At 39.3% G+C, this 23,249-nt stretch overlaps 1 protein-coding gene across 1 annotated transcript in view; it reads right to left on the reverse strand.

The window, feature by feature from the left end:
• Positions 1 to 23,249, reverse strand: part of STXBP4 (syntaxin binding protein 4) — a 208,778-nt gene that overhangs the window by 92,628 nt on the left and 92,901 nt on the right. The window contains exons 12-14 of the mRNA XM_006889457.1: positions 15,510 to 15,626; positions 14,700 to 14,749; positions 11,307 to 11,440 (exon numbers count right to left, since the gene is read on the reverse strand). Coding sequence (XP_006889519.1) covers positions 11,307 to 11,440; positions 14,700 to 14,749; positions 15,510 to 15,626 — 301 coding nt within the window. The remainder of the gene's footprint in view (positions 1 to 11,306; positions 11,441 to 14,699; positions 14,750 to 15,509; positions 15,627 to 23,249) is intronic.

Genomic DNA, 23,249 nt, shown 5'->3' on the forward strand with positions numbered 1-23,249 from the left:
CACAGTTGACCCTCCAGACGGTTTTCAGTGGTTCTGAACTGCATGGGAGGAGGTTGCCTCTCTTTATCTCATGAATTCGCATGGATTCTAGCAGATTCAAGCCGCATGCCTTCGGGTTGGCAGTGCAACTCTTTATCATTAGGCCACCAGAGCTCCCTGCTTCCTTTATAGCCAAATAATATAGTGGAATCTTGCTACAGATTTGGTTGTTGTTGTTGTTGTTGTTATGTGCCATCGAGTTGCTTGCGACTCATAGTGACCCTATGTACAACTGCCCTAAACTCTGCTCTGCCCTGTGCTAATCACACCGTCTCCGATACACCCATCCTGATTACCCCAGTCACTGAATCAATCCACCTCAAAGAGGACCTTCCCCTCCTGCACTGTCCCTCCACCCTACCAAGCATGATGTCCCTCTCCAAGGACCTGTCTCTCCTTACAACATGACAAAGTATGTTAGACGGGGCCTCAGAATCCTTGCCTCCAAGGAGCCATCCAGTTTAACACTTTCCAGGATGAATCTGTTTGTTTTCCTAGCAGTCCAGGGTACCCTCAATACTCTTCTCCAGCACCAAAGCTCAAAGGCATCGATTCTCCTCCTATCCTCCTTAGTCATTGTCTAACTCTCTGAAGCATAACAAGTGATCGCGAAGACCATGGCGTGTATCAGATGCACCTTAGTCTCCAGAGAGATACCATTGCTTTTCAGTACTTTGGAGAGGTCCTTAACAGCAGACTTTCCCATGACAATACGTCTTTTACTTTCCTGGCTACTGGTACCAAGAGTGTTGACTGTGGAACCAAGGAAACTAAAGCTGTGAACAATCTCAATTGCTTCACCATCCATCCTGATGCTGCCAATTGGCCCAGAGGTGAGAATCTTTGTCTTCTTTCAGTACCTCAATTCCTCAGGAAAAGAAAACCCAGTACCCAACAGGTGGCTCATGTACAATAAGGGAACAATGCGTAGTCTATGGCAAGTGATTATTCTCTTTGAGTTACTGGACCTTGGCCTACTCACTGGTTCAACATGTGTATGTATGAAGGTCAAGCTTAAACATCACTGCTGAAATTTTGGAGAGCTCTGGTGGCCTAGTGTTAAGAAACTGTGCTGCAGCCCCAAAGGCACACGGTTCAAATCTTCTAGCTGCTCTGTGGGAGAAAGATGGGCAAGCTCCTCTCTTAAGATTTACCACGGCCTCTGCAAACTCACTGGAGGGTCAGCTCTGACTCACCTTTCCTTAACAACAACTGCAATTTTAGGTGCTATACAAAACTGACAAAAAGTCAAACAAACTGACAAACTACCTGCCTTCCCCCCTTTAAATACGTGTTCCTCCTTCCCTACTTCACACACAGCCTAAACTACCACTGTCTCAACTCAGTAGCCACAATGGCCAACTAGTCTTCTTGCTATCCTTCCAGTACAAGGTCAAACAACTACCTGAAGGATCTTCTAAAATGTGGATATTAGATCATGCTTCAAACTATGAAAAGCTTCTTATGGCAATGAAAATATAAGCCCAACTCCTCATGACGGTGTTCAGAGTACTGTGTTCCAGCTCCATCCTGCATCTGCCCTCTTCTCTACTCTCTCCTTTGATATTTTGTGTATCAGACAGACAGGCTTCTGTCTGTTCATCTAAGTTAAGTTTGCTTCTGCTCTAGGGCTTTTGTATTTGCCTTGAAAAACTCCTGCCATAGATGTTTCTCCTGACTAAGCCATGGCTCAAGGTAACTCATTCAAAGAGAACGTCTCTGATCACCCAACCTGAAGCGGCCTCCCCTCTTGTTCACTATCACTTGTCCGTTTTTTAAACAAATGTGTAACATTAATCATTCTCTCACTTATGTTACTTATGTGCAGACTTGTTTGACCATTTGTGTCCACTACAACATCTAAGCTGCAGAGTACTAAGACTCTTGTTTATGCTAATTTCCCAGTGTCTGGGTCAAGGTCTAGCCCATAATAAATGCTCAATAAGTAGCTCATGAAGGAATGGATCTAAAGGACTAACTTTTTTCCTTTTTAAGTAATACAGTTCACTTTTTACTTTGTTTTCTAGAAATACAGTACCAGGAGAATAAATTGCTTCTTTTTCTTCGAGCTAACAATAATTTACCCCTTTAAAAGAAAAGGAAATAATCCAAGCCTAATTTGTTTTCCAGAAATCGTACAAGATTAGATTTGATATATTTTCTTAATGAAGCATGACAGCAGTGGCCTACTTTCAGTTTGCAACAATATAATAAGTGGCTTTACCATTTCATATAGCGCTACTGGGGGAGCACTAACCACCTGTGTCCTGCCAATGACACAACCTTGCTTGCTGAAAGTGGAGAAGACTTAGGCCTTTACTGATGAAGATCAAAACCTCCAGTTTCCAATACAGATTATGTCTCAAAAATAAAATAAAAACACAACTGAGCCGAGAAGAAACAGCACGTCAGAGAAAACAGTTAAATGGTCAAGGGTTTCATTTTACTTGCATCCACAAACAATACCCAGGGAAATAGCAGCCAAGAAATGATGGATCACATTGGACAAAATCAGCTGCAAAAACCTTCTCAAAAGTGGTAAAAGCAAAGATACTTCTGTGAGGTCTAAAGTGCACCTGATCCAAGCCACAGGACTTTAAACCATCTCATGTGCATTTGAAAGCAATGGATGAGGAAGACGGAAAAATAACTGCTGCCTTTGAATTGTGGTGCTGGAGAAGTGCACTGGATACACCATGGACTGCCGGAAGAAAGGCTAAATCTGTTTTGGAAGAAGTACAACCAGCATGCTCCTTAGAATCAAGGATGATGAGACCTTCTCATATGCTTTGAACACGTTATCAGAGGGCCCAGTCCCTGGAGAAGGACATTATGTTTGAAAAAGGTCAGAGGGAAGTGCCAAAAATAAAAAAAGATGACTCTTAATGAGATGAACTGAATCAGTGGCTGCAGCAATTGGCTCAAAGTGCAGCGTTTATGATGGTGCCTTAGGACTGGCAAGTGTTCTGTTTTACACCGAAATTGACTTGATGGCGCAAGGGACCATAAATATTGCCTGCGGTTGTTACCTGGCTCTGCACATTCATGTCAACAAAGAACAGGTTTACAGAAACAGGTGAACTGGTCATTCATGTTGCTGCTGTTGTTGTGTATCACTGAGTCGGAAGGACCCATAGCTGACCCTCTAGTGGGTTTTCAGAGGCTGTTAACTGCATGGGAGATTGTCCATCCTTCTGCAGAGCAGCTGGTGGCCTTCAACCTTGTGCCTTTGGGACTGAAGCACAGCTTCTTGCCAAAATCTCCTACCAAGCTGTTCTTTAGTGCTTGAGATATCTTCCTTGATCTTATGAAATAAATGGCATAATTACATTGCACAGAAGTAAATATCATAATGCCCATTCTAAATGGTTATCTAGCTGATTTTCACTAAAGAAATATGGCTGTCCTTTGATACATTTATGATAATTAACAAAAGCATGTTCCAAGGGAAACTGAGGGAAGCAATGATGAGATTTTTGAGGACTGTAACAGGCAGAATGAAGAGATACTATATCAAGTCTGAGTTTTGGACTACAAGTAATAAAGGATCTAAAAGAAAAATCCTGAAAACCTTTTGTTACTGTACCACATTTTCCCTTTTTCAAATAAAACCTTTCCCCATCTGCCTAAATAACTTCTAATTAGCTGCAGAATAGGACAAAAAGGAGCTATTACTGACATTTTAATTTGAAAAGTTAAAATCTTGCTAATTTCAGAGAGGAACACCTGAATTGATGCACAGACAAATATAAGCAATCAGATGGTCATTGCTTCGTAGGAGGAAAGGTCATTTTAATTCCCAACTGGCTAGGTAAAAATGACATAATTATTTAACCATTTTGTAACAGATGAACATCCACAGTTTTGTTATTATAGGAATACTGTATTAAAAAATTAATGTGTATACAGCTCTCTCACCATTTTCTTTGGAAAAAAATTCAATAAGTAGAACGGTAGGGGCAAAATACATAAAATGTATGACCATTAGGAACTTTTTTTTAAACTTTCAAAAGATGTTTCAAATGGATTGCATTAAGAGGGGGAAAAAATCTGATTTTTTTTGTGTGAATATATACATCTCAAATAGCATCAGTGCTAGTTTTGTTCTCTCTCTTTATCAGCTGACCCTCCACTGTGTTTCCAAGACTGTGAACTGCACAAGAGGAGATGATCTATTTTTCTCCCAAAGAGATGTTGGTGGATTTGAACAGCTAGAGAGGTACAGCTTTTGGGTTATCAGTGCAACTCTACAGACTGAGCCACGAGAGCTCTCTTTAATGATTTTAGTTATCACAACATATCAGCATTCTCTTTAACTGTGTTCTGTTCGTTCCATTTCTGGTACTCTCGTTTCCCTGCCCACTTTCCCCCCCAATCATTTTTGCTTTTAAATAACTGTCGACCTTATGCTTTCAAACTGATGATTTTGAAGGAGAACTCCAATCCTCCAGGTCTCTCTATCTCACTGCCATCAAGTTGGAACCAATTCACAGCTTCTTCTCTGTTGAGTTTCCAAGGCTATAAGTTGAATGGGAAGAAATAGCCCTTCTGTTTTGCTCACTTCTTCAGTATGTCTGGCTTTTTCTCTTTAACAGAAATTGGAGTTCTGCTCTACAGGTTCCTCTTACTCTCTTTGGGCCCCTCTATCAAATGAGCATTTTTAAAGCTCTGGATAGATGCTGCAAAACTGATTCTCAAGATGGTTGTGCCAAGCTATATTTCCACCTGTAGTGGATGAGAATGTTTGCTTTCATGTTTAATTAGTAGCAGGCCCAGATGGCCCCTAAGTTGGAAAGATTTTTAAATGTCTAATAAGCATTGGGCTGTTAATCAGAAGGTCAGCAGTTCGAATCAACCAGCTGTTCTAAGGATAAGGATGGCCAGCCTCAGAAACCTGACAAAAGGGCACCGTGAGTTGGGACCGACTCACTCTATAGCAATGAGTGAGTAATATACTACTAATTTAACAAAAAGAAAGAGTTCTCAAGAGGCTAATTCCTGCTCACTGCTTGAACTTGAACAGGTCCTTGATAAGTATCCAAATCTTTGCTGGAGAAGAGTCTAGAACATACCATGAACTGCCAAGAAAACAAACAGGTCTGTCTTGGAGAGGGTGAAAGCAAGTTTCTCCTTTGGAGGCTAGGATTTTGAAGCTCAGTCTCACATACTTTGGGCACATGGCCAAGAGGAAACCAGTCCTTGGAGAAGGACATCATGCTCAGAAAAGTGGACGGACAGCACAGGAGAGAAAGACCCTGGATGAGATGGATTGATACAGTGACTGGAGAAATGGAGGTAGGTGTGTCAAGAGACAGTGAGACTGGCTCAGGTTAGGGAAGGCTTCAGAGATGTTGTACATAGATAGGATCACTACGAGTTGCAGGTGACACGATAGCACAGAACCACAACTCATTAATTCTATGACTCTCTAGGACTTATGACTCAACTTATTATATATACTCTTTGCTTCTGGTACAGAAAAAAGGTTTATGTTTTTGTTTATATCTTTTAAAAAACACACTATGTTAAATGCGATTTCCAAGTGTTAGAGGAGGGTGGGGGAGGTTTTAGATGAGCTCACACTACCTACTATTTAGATCATGAAGTCCATTCTTTATTTCCTACTTGTATTCTCATAGCCATGTATTTGTGAATGGGTTTCTCTTATGAGTTTGGATACAAAATATGTGCACATGTTATATCTATTCTCTGGTGGAGTGGTATGTAGGGAGTTGAGCAGATAACTCAAAGGCAGTACCTCTCTAGTAGTTCAAACCCACCAGTAAAACTACTGGAGAGAGAGATGGGCAGTGTCGCCACCGTGCACTTTACAGGTCCCTCAAAACTTGCTGGAGGGCCAGCTATGAGTCAGTCCTTACTCAAACGCAATCCACTTGATTTGAAGAGGTTCTTCAGTTATAAAAACTTTAATATTACAAGCTCTCCTGTCAGATGTGGTGGACTGCTTGGTCCACATTGGCATTTGACCAAGTTTGTGTTGGAGTCACCCTTTAAAAACTCAGGTTGTGGCCTAGTGATAAGGGGTTGTGCTGCCAATCCAAAGACAGGTGGTTTGAATCCACTTGCTTGCTCAATGAGAAAAAAAAGTAAATGCTGTCATTAAAAACTCAGGCTGGACACTGGCCAACACATGCTTGCACTGTGTATGAGGCAGGCCCAGCAGTATGAAGGGCGTGAAAGGGGAAAAAGACCGTTAAGTGGTAAAAACAAACAAACAAACAAAAAAACCCATAAGTCGTTGTGTGGAATAATGGCCTTTGGTGCAGAAGCAGCCGTGCTGCGTGCCCTTTGCACTTCAAGTTTCCTGCATGTTCCATGCGCATGTCAGATACAGTGTGTCCACTTGGCCTTCCCCTTGACACAGAATCTGCATGACCCCTAGGGATGTAAACAAATACCGGTGACTCTCCAATATAGAGAAAAGAGTGAAAACAGTCCTTCTCCGGCCGTGTCCTCTGGCCAGAAATCCCTCCAGGTATTTCCATAATTGCTGCTTCTCTTCAGCGGAGGGTGTAACGGGTTGGCCCTCTGTGCTATTGGTCAGTGTGGTTCTACCAGCTATGTATCTTAAACGGCTTTCAGGATTTACCCGCAATTGGTACTGATTGTGAAAATGTTCACTCTAATTTTATATTCCATATACTGTGTCCATAGGAATCTCATGAGAAGATGGTGCTTAGAACTGCAAATTTAGCAGGAAGTAAATACATTCTATTTTTTTATTAAAGGACTCCTATAGGATATACCACCTGTGGTGGACATGCCACAGGTTGGTGGAGCTCCCAGTTTGTGTTTGAGACAGGTATGGAAGGAGGAATGGCATCCACTTCCTAAACAACATGCCCCTGGAAACTCTATGACCTTTGATAAATGTCTTGTGTTGTAAAGAGGTCTCAGGCCTTTTGTTCATAGGGTCACTATGAGCAGTGCTCGACTCGACCGCATATGATATCGAGTCAGATTTGTTTTATTATGTATATTTTTTTAAGGCCAGTTTTCCTCTGGTTTCATTACAGAATTATTTTGTCAAAGTAGGTGTCAATCAATGATGATAATGCAAACTGAGCAGCAATTTCAAGAAAAGATTGAACTTAGGCGTCATAATGCTACTTGCCATGTAGATATTGATGGAGATCAACATGCGTGCATCCTCAGATATTCCAAGACTGATTGGGGGGAAAAATGCCTATTTTGTTTTCATACTTTTTTTTCTTTCAATGGAAATAATGTAACCAAATAGGCCAAGGTTTACACATGGTTAACAACAAACAACTGAAATAGAAGTTGCTGATTTAGACATTTAACCACAATTTCATGTGATGACTACATAGCAACTCAAAAGTCAATGATTAGATTAAGTGACACATATTTAAGAAAAGGACTTATTTACCATGCTTTTAAACTTGAAAGAGGTTTAAACAACAATGATTTAGTACCTACCATGGGGAGAAAGTAAATTTAAATTCACAGTAGCTTTAAATAAGTTTTGTGGGTCCAGCACCAGCAGTAGCTAAGAAAATAATAGAACATCTTAGATGAGGTGCTTATAATACCAGGTGTTAGGTACTTTACCCGATCTCTCATCTCTCAATTCAGCTATTTAGATATTATCATCTTCACTTTCTAGATAAGGAAACAGACCCACCCACAGGTTAGGAGGTCCACTGGAGCTGTTATCACCATTTGCAGTGCTCAGAAGAGTAGAATCTATGTGTAACATTATTTTTGTGGCATCAATGCTACTGTTCAACTCCAGACTGTTTCTAAGAGTCACACCCCACCTCCACACCACTCCACACAAGTATTCTGATGAGGGCTAAATGTCAGCAATCCTGTAGAAAGCATTTCTATTCTGTGAATTTATGAATTGAGGGCTTCTACAGTTGGAGTTCATATCACTAAAAAATGAGTTTAAATTGTGTACAACTTGTGTGTACAAACTGTGTGCATTTCTGGGAAGGAGCTGTCATCATATTTTAAAAGCGACTGTGATACAAAAGAGATTTGGAATTGTGTTCCAGAAAGTCCTTACTGGCTAGAAACTGGCTTGATGCTTTAACATCCAAGAAAATGTAGCCTTCAATTCTGAAGAAATCTCTTGTTATTTTAGTAAGATTTCTAGTAAGAATAAAATTACCCAAGTAAAAATTTCAAATTGAACTTGATATTATCAGATGCTGCTGCTGCTGCTGCTGTTAGGTGCTGTTGAGTAAAGTATCCCATTGAGTCATAATAACCCTGTGAACAACGACCTGACCCCTGTACTACCCTGTTGCCACCTTCATCACCTCTGAGACACTTGAGCTCACTGCTGCAGTGTTCACGGGGTCAGTCCATTTCACTTGGGGTCTTCCTCTCTTTTTCTGACCTTCCACTTTTCAATTATGCTGTCATTTTCCAAGCAATAACCTCTCTGAGCAACATGCCCAAATATGAGAGACAAAGCTTCACCATCTTTGCCTCCAAGCAGCACTCTGGCTACAGGTTTTCCCAAGATGTATTTGTTGTTCTTTTGGCAGCCCATAGGAGATTTAGTACTCTTCTCCAACACTACAATTCAAGGGCATCAATTCTTCTGCCATCTATATTCAATGTCCAGCTCTCAGAAGACATGGCCTAAATCAGGCACACCTTAGTCTTCAAAATGACATCATTGCTCTTCACTATTTCAGAGAGGTCCCTGAAAGCAGACTTGCCCAATGCCATATGTCTTGTTATCTCTTGGCTGCTGGTACCAATGGTGTTGATTGTTGATGCAAGCAAGATTAAATCACTGACAGCTTCAAACAACTAGAGAGCCACAGTAAAAGAAAATAAGGTGGATACTGTGGCTGCTGTCTCCTGGTACTAGCTTTCTCTTTTCCAATGCAAAAGGGAAAACACCCTACTGCTTAAAGAGCTGAGCTTATCTAAATTATCAAACCTAAAAAGATGTATCATATAAACCTATTAAAACTACCTGGAAAAATATACCACCATCAGTAATTATATTTCAAAAGAAGAGAACAGTACAGAAACTATTTGCTTATTTTAAACATCAAAGGGTGTAAAAATCTCACAATAGATAAAAAGTGCAGTTGGGGTTTTTTACTTTTCTTCCAAAGAAGTTCTGCTGAATTTCAAATATTTTCTTTGAATAATCATTTTTGACAAATATAAAGGTTAATGTTCGCAAGGTAATTAAAATTAATGATGGCAGTGCCCCTGGGCTATGTCTGCAGGTGTTCCCCTTCCCTGTTCCCACCACAGCTGATGTCTGAGCTTACATATGATGCATTAAAGTGAGTATTCTGATCCTTCCTAGTGCTCATATAACTTCTTTATATGAAGACTCCTTAAAGGATTTTTGAAGTACAATTTTATTTTTAAAATGTTGTAAGATGATACAATTTTTTAGCAGCACATTTGTACTGTATTAAAGAACTCTTGCCATTGTGTTGGGACTGAGAGCGAGCTGAGCCTTCAGTGGGCTTTCAGAGACTAACTCGCAGGGGTGGAGTTTGCCCATCTTTCTCCCTTGGAACTGCTGGTGGATTCAATTTGCCTACTTATGGAGATACTCACTCTTTCGAAAAATCAACCATAACAGATCCAAAGGGCAGGAAGAGAAATGAGGCGCCAGGAATAGGTAGGATAGAGGGATTAGTGAAAGCACAAATCACAGGGAGGAAGAGGAAAGAAGGAGTTTACAAAATGAACACTGCAATTAATGCCATAAAACAAAATGTGTATGAACGGTTAAATGGAAAACCAATTTACTCTCTCCAAGCTTTTACTCAAATCACAGGACAAAGAAGGGGGGGAATCCAGTATAAGGTGATGGAACGGTATGTTGTTGAGTGCCATTGAGTCCAGTTGGAACTGGCCCATAGATGACCCTCCAGTGGGTTTTTCAGAGGCAGTTTGGGAGGAGAATGCCCATATAGAAAGAAGCATGAAATTCAGCACAGAACTCTACTTGCGTGCCATTTACTAAGGCACCCCTGTAAAGGGGTGTGAACCCAAACGTCTGTGGCAGTTTGACTCCACCATCCGCTCTGGGTGAGAAAGACGGGCAATCCCCTAACACAGTCTCAGAAAGCTCAGTGGAGCTAAAAGTTGTTTCCAGTGGCAATCATAAGTCAAGGAGTGAGTGTAACGATGACACTGAGTCATCACAGCTCTCTTAATGACTATTGATCATTGATCATGCAGGAGAGGGATGGGCAATCCCCTCCTGAGCGAGTCACTGCCCCTGAAAACCTGCGTGAGGGTCAGCGATGGGTCAGTTCTCAGCCTCTGGGTTGGCAGTGGAACTCCTTCCCCAACGCCCCCAGCCCACCCGAGCTTCTGTATAACCAAGACAAGCATTTTTATTGGTTTTCACAAACAGCAAGGTAAATGGTCTCTTGTTTCATTGCTGTATAATTAAAAGGCATGCTAGAAAATGGTTGTGAAAAGGGAGGAGAAATCCATGACGAGAGGCCTGGGTGATAGGAGAAAGCAAAGATGAACGTGTCTAATTGTCTAAATGTCCCTCGATGATTTCCTTGCCTGCTGGACACTGGAAGTTACTCCTCCAAGCAGTGCTTTGCATCTCTTTGTAACCCAGCACTGACTGTGGGGGTGTCAGGAACAGACCTGCTGCTCCTTCGGAAGGTAGCCTCGTGGCCCTCATTTAGGAACAAGTGTTGGAGGCAGCAGCTCTGAGAGTAGGGAGGTGGTCCAGCTACCCCAGAACTCTTTAATTAACTGCCACCGAGTGGCCGCCCACGTGTCTCCTCCCAGTGGTCCCTGTCTGTGATTCTGCTGTAAGACTCTGCTTGAAAAACTGTCGTCATCTTACTTTTTCTCTCTTTCTTGCTATGGGAAATTCTCTTCAACTGCGTTGAACTTTCAGTCTTACTCTGTCTGTTACATATTGTTTAAAACACCTTAATGATTTTACCCTTCTGGATTTGCAATGCTGCTGTGGACTTATTTCTGTATTTTATTATTTTTTTTTAACACTTCAAAGAGGCTCTGGATAAAAGGCGAGGGAAAGTCACATTCTTAGCTAGCTCTCTCCAGCTAGAAGGCCCTGTGTGTGTTTTAAAGGAAACGAACATTTTCCTTTTGCAATTGGTACGCTGACATTTATTTCAATTGCCAAGTAATCAATCTTAAGCAACTGATAAGCTTAAGAAAACGGAACCGTCAGACTTGAAATGCCCTTCGTTTGTTAATCAGATTATGAAAAAAATGGTAAAATCATGCAACAAACTTACAATCCATATCAAGTACAGCACGGACCGATTTCACAAGTTCCTTTGATTCCAGCACCAGGGTTGCAGGGATGTTCCGCCCATTCCTTCCCAGCTGTGTGAGGGAAGTCTGAGATGCTAACATAGCTCTTCTTTCACTAAGGGGGAAATAAAGTTGAACATATTATATGAGAAAGCGTATCTACCTTTGCTAAATTGAAATTCTTAGATATTTGTATAAAAATGTATTTATTTCTTTGTATTCCTGTAGCATGCTTTTGTGGTGTGCTATGTACTTGATTCTAACTCATAAGCATTCTATCTGACAAAATAGAGCTGCCAAACAGGGTTTTTAGACCATGATCGTTACTGGAACAAATCACTAATTTTTTTCTTTTTTCCTTCTGGGTTCTTGGTGGGTTTGAACCACTGACCTTTCAGTTAGCAGCTGAGAATTAACCGCTACATCACCAGGGATCCTTGTATATCCACAATTGAAGTAAATCGCACAAAACATCTAACCTGTCTTTAATTCTATATTATGGGAACATTTTAAAATTGACTTCATAAATATACAGAGTAATGGACAATAAAGAGCCCACCTCCTAAATAGTTTATTTTGTGAGTTCTTATATTCTGTTTACATATTGCCTTTCATTTTGCTTCTATTAAAATTGAAATTAAGGACTTAAATATAAATTTATTGAATATTTATGATTACTTCTAGCAATATAAATTCAATATGTACATATGCTTCTAAAATGATCGCTTACACACTTTCATTTTTACCCACGAATATAAAACAATTTCTTACTCTTACACTGTTGTTGTTGATTGCTTTTGAGTCGGCACGACTCATAGCGACCCCATGAACAAAAGGCCTGAAGCCCCTCTACAGCTATCGACATTTATCATAGTTCATAGAGTTTCCAAAGGCATGTTATTTAGGAGGTGGATGCCACTCCTGCTTTATTTAAATGCAAATGTCATCTGAAATGAATGTATTTCTTTTCTAAAAACATTTTATTGTGATCTGAAGCTGAATGCATTGTTACATGATTAAGAATGCAAGGTTCTTATTGCAAAAACCCACTACACTAAAAGTCTTACTTAAAAAGAAACAATTTAAAATTGATAAAACCATGATCACTTACAATCTATCTTCTTAAGAATAATGGCATCAGTTCATAAAGAGACACTAAAGCATCAAGTCTCAAAAGAAAACACATAGCCTTGTTTCTGTGTAGGATGGCCAAAACCAATATCCTCTTAGGAGATACTAGATATTAAAACAACAGAAACATATTTGTAGTTGTGTTTAACTTTTTAAGACCTTCTTCTGTGAAGCAGTTTAAGACAAGGGCAGGTCCTGGCTTTTAAACAGTAACTTGAAACCTTTACTTGTGACTCTAAAACTTTGGAATTATTAGTCAAGGTTGAAAAGAGATCAAGGGAGAGAGAAGTTACTTACAAGGGGTTTGTAATAGCTGAGATTTTAACATCTCATTGATCAATCATCATGGTACATATGTAATTATAAACAGAATAAGAAAAATAAATGTCAGATTTTTTAAATAATGCATTATTACATCAAATGATTTATAAAGGGAAGTACAGATAGTTCAGAAAACTATAACTAAACTTATGTGGAAGTCTACAATATGGGAAGGATACAATCTTTTATTCAGCTCTTGTTTTCATAGTAAAAAGCACAGTTTCTGCAAATGCACACTGCTAGAAGTATAAAATGTACCAAAAATTAGTGGAAGCTATTGCAAGAGCAAAAAATAAAAGTAATTTTCAACATGCATATACAAGGTTATGCCTTCCATCACGTATCAAAATTACCATTAATAAGAAGTTTATGTTAAATAACTCTTACTTGTAGCTGTGAGTATAAATTAGTATGTGAATAACAAGAAAATAAAGGTGTATTTGTATCTGTTGATTAATATGAGAGAAACTGATTGCATGAATATGTTCTGCAGGATTGTTTGCCTTAAAACTGATCTGCTGAGTTGATAGTGACCTTTAACAGTGAACCTGCAATTAGTAATTCTTCTTCACACAGAGAATGCTTTCTTTTAGGAGTCCCGGTGCTTGGCTGCTGAGAACAGTAGTTTGAACCCACTGTTGTACTTTAACTTCAGGAGAAAGATGCGGCAATTTGCTTCTGTAAAACAGTCTTTGAAACTCTATAGGGAGGTCCCACCTGTCCTATCAGGTCGCTGTGAATTACAATTGACTCAATGCTAAGAGGTTTGGATTTGGTGTGGTTTATGCTTCCTTTACACACATGGGGTAATTATGAGGTGGAATATAATTGACAGCACCTAACAATAGTAAGCTTAAAAAAAACATCATATATATATATATGATTCCTTTGAGCTGTGGTGCTGGAGAAGAGTATTGAATGTACCATGGACTGCCAAGAAAACAAACAGATTCATGCTGGAGAGGGTTAAACCAAGCTACTCCTTGGAGGCAAAGATGCTGGGGCTTTGTTTGACATACTTTGGGCATGTTGCAAGGAGGGACACGTCCTTGGAGAGGGGCATCATGCTTGGGAGGGTGGAGGGACGGTGCAAGAGGGGAAGACCCTCTATGAGATGGATTGATTCAGTGACTGGGGTAATCGGGATGGGTGTGTCAGAGTCAGTGCGATTGGCACAGGATAGAGCAGGGTTTAGGGCTGTTGTACACAGGGTCACTATGAGTCGCAAACGACTCGACGGCACATAACAACAACAATACACACACACAAATAAATCTTTTCCAAATTCTTGATAAATATATAATAGGTGACTTCTATCTTTATTTTAGTGACAAAGAATTGACGTGTTCTTATTGCTATTTGCCTTTCAATCTATTCTGACTGATGAGAACCCCGTGTGTGCAGTGTAAGGGGCAGGTTTCCCTTCTTAGGAACCTCTGGGCCACCTGAACTGCGAGCCTTTTGACTAGCAGTTAAGCACTTAACTGTCTGCAGCACACAGAGACTTCTAAAGCAGTGAGCATAAATGTTACAAGCCAGTTGCCTGCTGACTCATGTCTACTCCAAGTGTGCCAGTACAGAATCCAGCTCCACAGGATTTTCAAAGCCTGATTTGGGGGGAAGTAGATTGCCCGGCCTTTCTTCCAAGTCACCTCTGAGTGGACTCAAACCTCCAAGCTTTTAATGACTAGCAGAACGTATTAACCATATATCCAAAGATTCTAAAAGGTTGGAGATTAATTAGTTATTCCTGAATTTCCTTTGCAGAGATGAGACCAAAACCAATATGTTCTTGCACTTATTTCCATGAAATACTAAATAACATCTTTTAGCATATGGAACATCTCAGGATTGCTATACAAAGATATTTAATACTTTAAATCAGGGGTTATACCCTGTGGAGGTTATTTAAATATTCTTACCTTAAATTTGATAAGGCAGCAGAATTATCAGAAAATACTTCTTGAATAGCCTAGTGATAAACAAGGAAGTAGTAAGTTATGTAAAATAGATGGCTTTTAAAAATGTCTTCTCTTGTTTAATTAATATTTCTAACCCTCAAGCCTCAAGTAATTAAAAAAGTATTTCTATTATATGAGGTGAGGGGAATAAATTAAACCAATATGTAATTCTATTCAAGAACAGAAATAGCTGTAGAAAAATTTCTTAAGGAGTAAATATTTATTCAAAGTAAGTATTTATATAATATCAAGATTTTAAGAAAAAATATTCATTACAACTATTTAATAGTTTAGGCTGTAAAGAGTATCTGCCTAGGCCATCATGCTCTGTGAAGATCTAATTTATGTGGGACCGAATTGACAACAGCAGTTCCAAAGGATTAGACAGGAAACTTGGGGGTAGTCATGTTAATAGAGGAGGAGAAAGGAGGTTGAGAATGGTTGTGCCACTTAAAGAATATCACCAATGTCACAGGCAGAAACTGTTGAGTTGGTGTATGTTCTTCTATGCGTATTCTCAACAATAAAAAGAATTTCTCTGAAAGCAACACAGAACAAGGATGGTACCCTGTCTCAATTACTGCTTTTACTCATATATTTATTGTAAGCTTGTAACCCACACAATTTCAAATCTGACAATAGGTCAATGTGTGGGCTTGAGCCTAGAGAATATTTTGACACCAAAGAATGTGGCATTTATTTTTTATTTATACGGTGACTGCCAATTTCTCAAAAATTAGCGCAGAATAAGTGATTAACAGAAAAACTTACCTCTACAAAACGAAGAAGTTTTTCGGTGGATGCCTCATAAGTTTTACAAGCCCTTTCTGATTTTCGTAATTGGCAGTCTAGTACAGTGATTCTCTTCCTTAAGTCCTGAACATTTTCCTACACAGAGATATTAAAAGAAGCATCTTACACATTTTTTAAATTTTACAAGTCACTCCGACTTTAAGTTTTCACAACTAATAGCCCCTATTTTGTGTGTGTGTGTGTGTGTGTGTGTGTGTGTGTGTTATTTTTCTACTAGGTTATTTACAAAATTAAAATAAAAATTTGGACAAATTCTTTCAATTTCCCTCACGACCCCCCCCCCCATCAAATTGTACAACCCAATGATTAATCCTCCCTTCCCCCTGCACATCCACATCCCTCTGCTTCCAGCCTCTCACACCCTTCCTGGATACTTATACTCATTCTACAATAAGGTTTTATACAATATTTATCCTTATGTGACTGAGTTAGTTCATTCAGCATAATGCTCTCCAGTCCCTTCAAGTTAAGTAATAATTTACATAGTTATTGCTCCTGCATGCTGCATAATATTCCATTGAGTAAATGTACCATAATTTCTCAATCCATTCATTTGTGATTGGACATTTGGGCTGTTTCCATGTTCCTGCAATAGTGAATAATGCTGCCATGAACATTGGTGTAAAAATCTCATTATGCCTCAGTTCTCATATTCTCAGGGTATATTCCAAGTAGTGGTATAGCTGGGTCATATGGAATTTCTATGTTCAGCTTTTTGAGGAAGCGCCACTATTAACATATCATTTTATTTTCTCTTTTAAAAACTCTATCTATCTTCTGGTAAGGAAGGAGGCATTAATCAGCTGTCTATTTAAAAGTGAAAAGGAATGGGTATGCTGCAAGTTTTAAGAGATATTGATTCTTACAGTAAAAACACATTTTAGTTCATTTATGGAGTTTTGTTTGTTTTGTTTTGGGGCAAGATCACATACCAATTGCTGACAGAAACCTTCATCCCGATTGCACAACTGTAAATGCTAGTGTTATGCATAATTACGTTGAGCTGAGTTGGCAGGAAAGGAAGGGAATTGCGTGGAGCCAAGGAACAGCAGTGGAGGCTGGACTCCGTTAGGTGAATGAGCACTGCACCCTAACGCGTTCTGAGCCTGCCTATGATCCTTGATGGTCTATGGTTTTGGGTTTTATGAGGCACAAATGGCAATCAGGAAATTTTCCATGGACAAACCAGGTTAAAAAAAAAAAACCTATGAGAGATACATATTAATTTGATTTTGGCTCTGACAAAATGGGCTAAAACAAAAATCTATCCTGAATAATTCCTAAGCACAAAACTTCACTCACGCAGGCTTCTTGTTGTTGAGTACCGCTGAGTGGGAACTGACACACAGCTGACCCTCCAGTGGGTTTTCAGAGGGAATTTAATTATACAGGAAGAAAGTGTCTATCTTTCTCCCATGGAGCAGCTTGTGGATTTGAACTGTGTGCCTTAAGGATTGCAGCACAGCTCCATACCACCAGGCCGCTAGAGCTCCTTTAGATCGCATAGGCTTAGGGCTAAAATTTATACTGTGTAGCCAGGAAATTCACAAGTTGAAAACTGGGTTCAAATTGGTCCTGTGTTTATAGAAGTAAACACAAAAGTTCTCGGGAGAAAAACATCGTAAATTCAAACCTCACTGAAATATATAAAGTATCAAAAGACGATGACCTCGCAGTAAAACAGGAACAAAAATAACAAAACACTCAACATATGAGGAAATAAGCTATCATGAAAGAAAGCTATTGCAAAAAAAAAAAATACAGGATCACACTTATAAGGCCTTATAAGGGGGAAAAATATAAGAATTTCAGGTAAGAACATTTAATATTTTTTAAATGTGATTAAGTATAGTAAAGGTAAAGTTAACTATTGACATAGAACTATAAACTTTAAACCTTAGAGTAATCACTACACATTAAGATGTAAGAGCTGACTTGAATTCACAGTGATGCTATTATTGAACTGCCCCATTAGTGTTTCGAAGGATGGAAAAATCTTGATGGAAGCCGATTATCATGCCTTTTTTCCTGCGGAACGGGAAAAGCATTCAAACCACCAACCATGGAAAAAGCATTCAAACCACCAACTATCTGGTTAGGTAAAAAGCAGATCCAGATTGTTGTTGTTATGCGCCATCAAGTTGCCTGGGACTCTTAACGACCCTATGTACAACAGCCCTAAACCCTGCTCTATCCTGTGCCAATCTCATTGTCTCTGACACACCTACCCCCATCGCCCCAGTCACTGAATCAATCCATCTCACTGAGGATCTTCCTCTCCTACACTGTCCCTCCACCCTCCCAAGTATGACTTCCCTCTTGTAACTTGTCGAAAGTATATCAGGCGGAGCTTCAGAATCTTTGCCTCCATGGAGCGGCCTGATTTAACCCTCTCTAGGACAAAGCCGTTCATTCACAATATATTCAATATTTTTCTCCAACACCACAGCTCAAAAGCATCAATTCTCCTTCTATCATCTCTAGTCATTGTCCAGCTCTCTGATGCATAGCAGTGATTGCAAAGACCATGGACTGTATGAGGTGCACCTTAGTCTCCCGAGTGACACTGTTGCTCTTCAGTACTTTGGAGCGGTCTCTAACACAGACTTTCCCATTATAATATGTCTTTTAATTTCCTGGCTGCTGGTGCCAAGAGTGTTGATTGTGGAACCAAGCAAACTAAAGCTGTTAACAATCTCAGTCTCGTCACCATTTATAATGATGCTGCCTATCGACTCAGTGATGAGACTCTTTTGCTTTCTTTTTTTTATGATTAAATTTTATTAATTTTAATGAACATTTACAGAGATTTTGGGTTTTCATTAATTCATTGTTGCACTATTTTCTGAAACTCTTTGTTTTCTTGATATTGAACTTCAATTCATATTGAAGGCAGCAGTCCTTGACCTTCTGCAGCAACTACTTCAGGTCGTCCTCAGTTTCAGCTAGCACTGAGGTTATCTGCATAACCCAGATTGTTGATGGATCTTCCACCAATCCTGATGCCACACTTCTCCTCATATAGCCCAACCTCCCGGATAATCTGTTCTGCATACAGATTGAAAAGGTATGGAGATAGAACACATCCCTGGATTACACCCTTCCCAATTTTGAACCATGTAGTGTTTCCTTGCTCTGTTCTGACAACTGCTTCCTTGTCCAAGTATAGGCTTCACTTTAGCAGGATCAAGTGTTCTGGGATTCCCATTCTTCTCAGAGTTAGTCATAGTTTGTTATGGTCCACACAGTCAAATGCCTTTGCACAGTCAATGAAACACAGATAGACATTCCTCTGGTTCTCCCTGCTTTCAACCAAGATCCATCCAACATTAGCTATAATATCCCTAGTACCATGACCCATTCTAAACCCAGTCTGCACTTCTGGCAGTTCTCTGTTTATGTACTGTTCCAGTTGTTTTTGGATAATCTTCAGCAAAATTTTGCTTGGATGTGACATTCATTATATGGTTTGAAAATTTCCACACACTGTTGGATCACCTTTCTTTGGAATGAGAACAAATATAGATCTCTTTCAGTCAGTTTGCCAAGTGTTTGTCCTCCAAGGGAGTAGCTGGGAGTAGAAGGGAATGCTGTTGGAGCAGGGAAATGGGTGGGTCAAGACACTTGTGTCAAGGGCAGGGACAACACTGAAACTATTGGTCAGTTCTACAACTGGGGAAATATCTTTCATCTGATTTTTTTTCTGTAAAATGCTTGCCTGTCAGATACTTTTCTAAATCTGAGCATTCAGATTAAGATGGACTACAAAGTAGGATTGGCCATCTACTTCCAAAATAGCAGGCCTCCCAAAACCCTATGTACAATGGAAGATCCAGATTACATAAAATATAAATTCTTAAAATACACACACACACACACACACACACACACACACACACACACACACACATAAATGTTGTTGATTGCCATCAAGTTGAGCATGGCTCATAGCCACTCCATGAACAACAAAAAAGGCCTAATGACTTTCTATAAGTATTGTTTCTCCAAGTTCATAGAGTTTCCATAGACATGGGGTTTAGGAAGTGGATTCCACTCCTGCTTCCAAACCTGTTTTACAACTGGGAGCTCCACCAGACACTGCCCACAATGAGAAACCATTATGGCATTTCACACCCCAATGGTGTAAATCCAGATTACCTCAGTACAACGAATTGGCAAAGAGTGAAGCACGAAGTAGAAGAATGTTCCTCCAAAATAAAACAACACTAGTCTCAGTTATTTATTAGTGGTTAAGTGTCATCAGGTCAAATGTGACTCATAGCGAACCTATAAAAAAAGACCTGAACTCTGTTCTACAATTAACATTATTTGTTTATGCTGATAGTTTATAGAGTTTCTAGAGGCATCTGGTATAAGAAGTGGATGCCAGTCCTGCTTCTAAAGCAGAATCAATCTGGAAGCTCCTCCAAGCACTGGCCATGATGAGTAACCTTTGTGGAATACTTGACCCAAGTATGGCACAATGTTTGGCATCACAGCAACTCCAACTCATGCTATACCACTTAAAGAATGTTACAGAATTTTTGTTAATTTTTTAAATTTTATTATTTTTTTGCATGTACCATCAAATCAGATCTGACTGGTACAGGAGGAGATTGTTCCTCCCTCTCCAGCAGAGCATCTGGTGGATTCGAACCATGCACCTATTGGACTGCAGTGCAGCTTCTTGCCACTAGGCCACCAGAGCTCGCCAAGAATGTTACAGAATTTTAAAATACATCCAATGAATGCTGTTGACTATGGTAAACCAAGGATTCCCTCCACCCTTGGGTCCTTGTTGGCTAAAATGGGCAAGGAATGTCCAGCCAACTGACATCTGCTCGTGGAGGGAAAGACCAATTAAACAAACCAAACATACACCAACACAAGCCCCCAAACTTTCCTTATGTGACCCTCATCAAGACATGAGAAACTAACCTCTACAGTGGAGTCACTGCACAGGGGCCTCCAGACCAGCCACATATAAATAATCACAATGAAATTAGAAACTCAATTTATGGGCTTACTTTTGCATTAGACAGTGTTGAAAAGAGCATAGCTGAAATGGATGACATAGGTAAAGAAACTTCTTTAAAATGGAACGAAAAGTGGGAAAAAATATTCAAAGGTTAGTAAGAATAAAAAAAAAAAGAATTAAGGCGGGAGCTCTGGTGGCATTGTGGTAAGAAGCTGCACTGAGATTCCCAAGACAAAGGTTCAAATCCAGCATCTGCTGCATGGGAGCAGGATGAGCAATCTCCTCCCATGTGATTAATCAACTGCCTCTGGAAACTGCCCCGGAGGGTCACCTGTGGGTCAGCTCTGACTCTATGGAACACAACCACAAGGAATTAAGGCAGAAAAACCAACAAGAGGGCCTGGCACATATATTACACATCTAATCTGAACTGGGGAGGGGGAGGGAAGAAAAATAGTCTCTAAAGAATCTAAGAGTAACACCACAGAATAATAGATTAGAGTTTACCAAAAATGGTAAAAGGCATTGCTTCTCAGATTTAGGAAACCAAATAAACCTCAAGGAATATAAATAAAGACAAATCCACACATAACTCATCATAGTCAAAATGCTGACCATCAAAGACAGAGAGATCCTAAAGTCATCTAGAAAAGAGGAGGAGGTTGTAAACATATGACATATCTATAGCTGGCTGACATCACAACCACTGAATAAACACACTTGAAATAAATTAAATGCCAATCTAACATAGGAGAAGTATCAAAAATGTATTTCTTTACTGAACAAGGGTTCAATAAAGATGTTTTTCAGACAAATATGGAGACGTTTATAAACTGATATTTACCAAATGGATTTCTAAAAAATGCATTTCAGGAAAAAAGGAAATTATCCTAAAAAAAAGATCTGACATGAAAGAATGCTGACCCTAGAAAAATGGTAAAGATAGGAGCTATCTAAACAAATAGATTGTTTTAGTCAAGCAAAACAAATATTAGCAGTATTTAACATAAAAGGTTAAAAATCAAGGAATAACGTAAAAAAAATCAAGGAATAATGTACTCAAACCTCATAAAAATACAATAGCACTTAAGTAAGGAAGGGATAGATGGACTTACATGCTAAAGTGGTTATAACAATTTAAAACAGGAGAAATAGTAATTTTATATCTTAAGGTAAAATAAAATGTTAACATGTCTTGGATAACCATTAAAAATGACACACAAGATAGTAAACAGGCAAAATAAAATACTATTTAAAGAGATATATATTTTATACACACATGTATACATACATACATACACACATATACACATACATACATACAGAAGCTCTGGTGACCTAATAGGTAAGGAGTTGCCCTACTAAGGCAAAAGGGTGAAGATTGAATCCACCAACTGCTCTGCAGGAGACAAATGGGCAATCTCCCCCTGTGCTCAAGTTGTTATTGTTGTTATGGGCTATGACTTGCCTGTGACTCATAGAAACCCTATGCACAATAGCTCTGAATTCTGTCCTATCCTGAGCCAGTCTCACTGTCTCTGACCCATGACCCCAGTTACTCTGTCAACCCATCTCATCCAGCGTCTTCCTCTCCTGCACTGTTTTTATTTATATATATATATATAATATTATAATATCAAGAAAATGATTAACACTACATAAGAAGATGCTTGTCACTGGTACTGAGGGTAAAGGAAACCACAGTGTAGCCCATTCCGGTTCACAATCATCCTTAATGCCAGGGTAAAGCCGCCCCCTACCCCTGCATCTCCATAGGAATCATCGTCATGGAAACAGGCAGCTGCACCTTTTTCCCCAGAGTAGCTGGTGAGTTTGCTCTGCCTATGTTTAATTAGTGGCTGAATATTTTAACCACTGTGCCACCGGGGTTCCTTGTGGTAAAGGAAAAAGGTGCAACTGGGAAGGAACATTATGAGTAATGTTTTATTAAAAGATAGAGGGAGGTTTTTAAAAAGCTGAAGATGTTAATAAAGATAAAATATAAAGGAAAACTTTAATCTGAATTTTAAAAAATGTTAAGAAAAAGAACTTCATCATAAAAATAATTATCTCAATCTGAATCCTGTAACATCTTGGTGTAACATCTTGGTCAGTATCCCTTAAACATTTAAAAAAGGGGGGGGGAATCTATTTTCTTTTTCTACTGGTATATGGATTTAGAAAGTGTTGAGATGCCAACCGCAGAACATACAGCTATTTCTGTGGAATGCATTTCAAATGGGTATTTATTAACAAGTCATATCTTAGAAGTGTTATGTGTCTTTTCTCATTTAATCTTGAGAACAACATCTAACATTACATCTTGAAAAGAATGGCACCATTGAGAAGAATGAAACGAAGTCCTCACAATGCTAAAAGACAGAATAGAACTATGTTGTTGTTGCTGTTGACTGCTTTCAAGTCGAGCACAACTCATAGCGACCCTATGAACAAAAGACCTGAAGCCCCTCTACAACCATCGACATTTATCAAAGGTCATAGAGTTTCCGGAGGCATATTGTTTAGGAAGTGGATGCCACTCTTGCTTCCAAGAATTGATTTTATTACCAGACAATTTAAGAAAAAAATGTTTCTCAGCTAGGAGCAGGAAGAGAACTGAAAACCATTTAATACAAATATACCTTGAGTGTTACTTAAAAAGAACTTCTTAAAGGTGTAGATTTTTCCCCTGAAAGTAATGTTATTTAAAACCTATTTTT

The sequence above is a fragment of the Elephantulus edwardii genome, unplaced genomic scaffold (genome assembly GCF_000299155.1).
Source record: "Elephantulus edwardii isolate Elephantulus edwardi_28Jun2011 unplaced genomic scaffold, EleEdw1.0 scaffold00077, whole genome shotgun sequence".
NCBI lineage: Eukaryota > Metazoa > Chordata > Mammalia > Macroscelidea > Macroscelididae > Elephantulus > Elephantulus edwardii.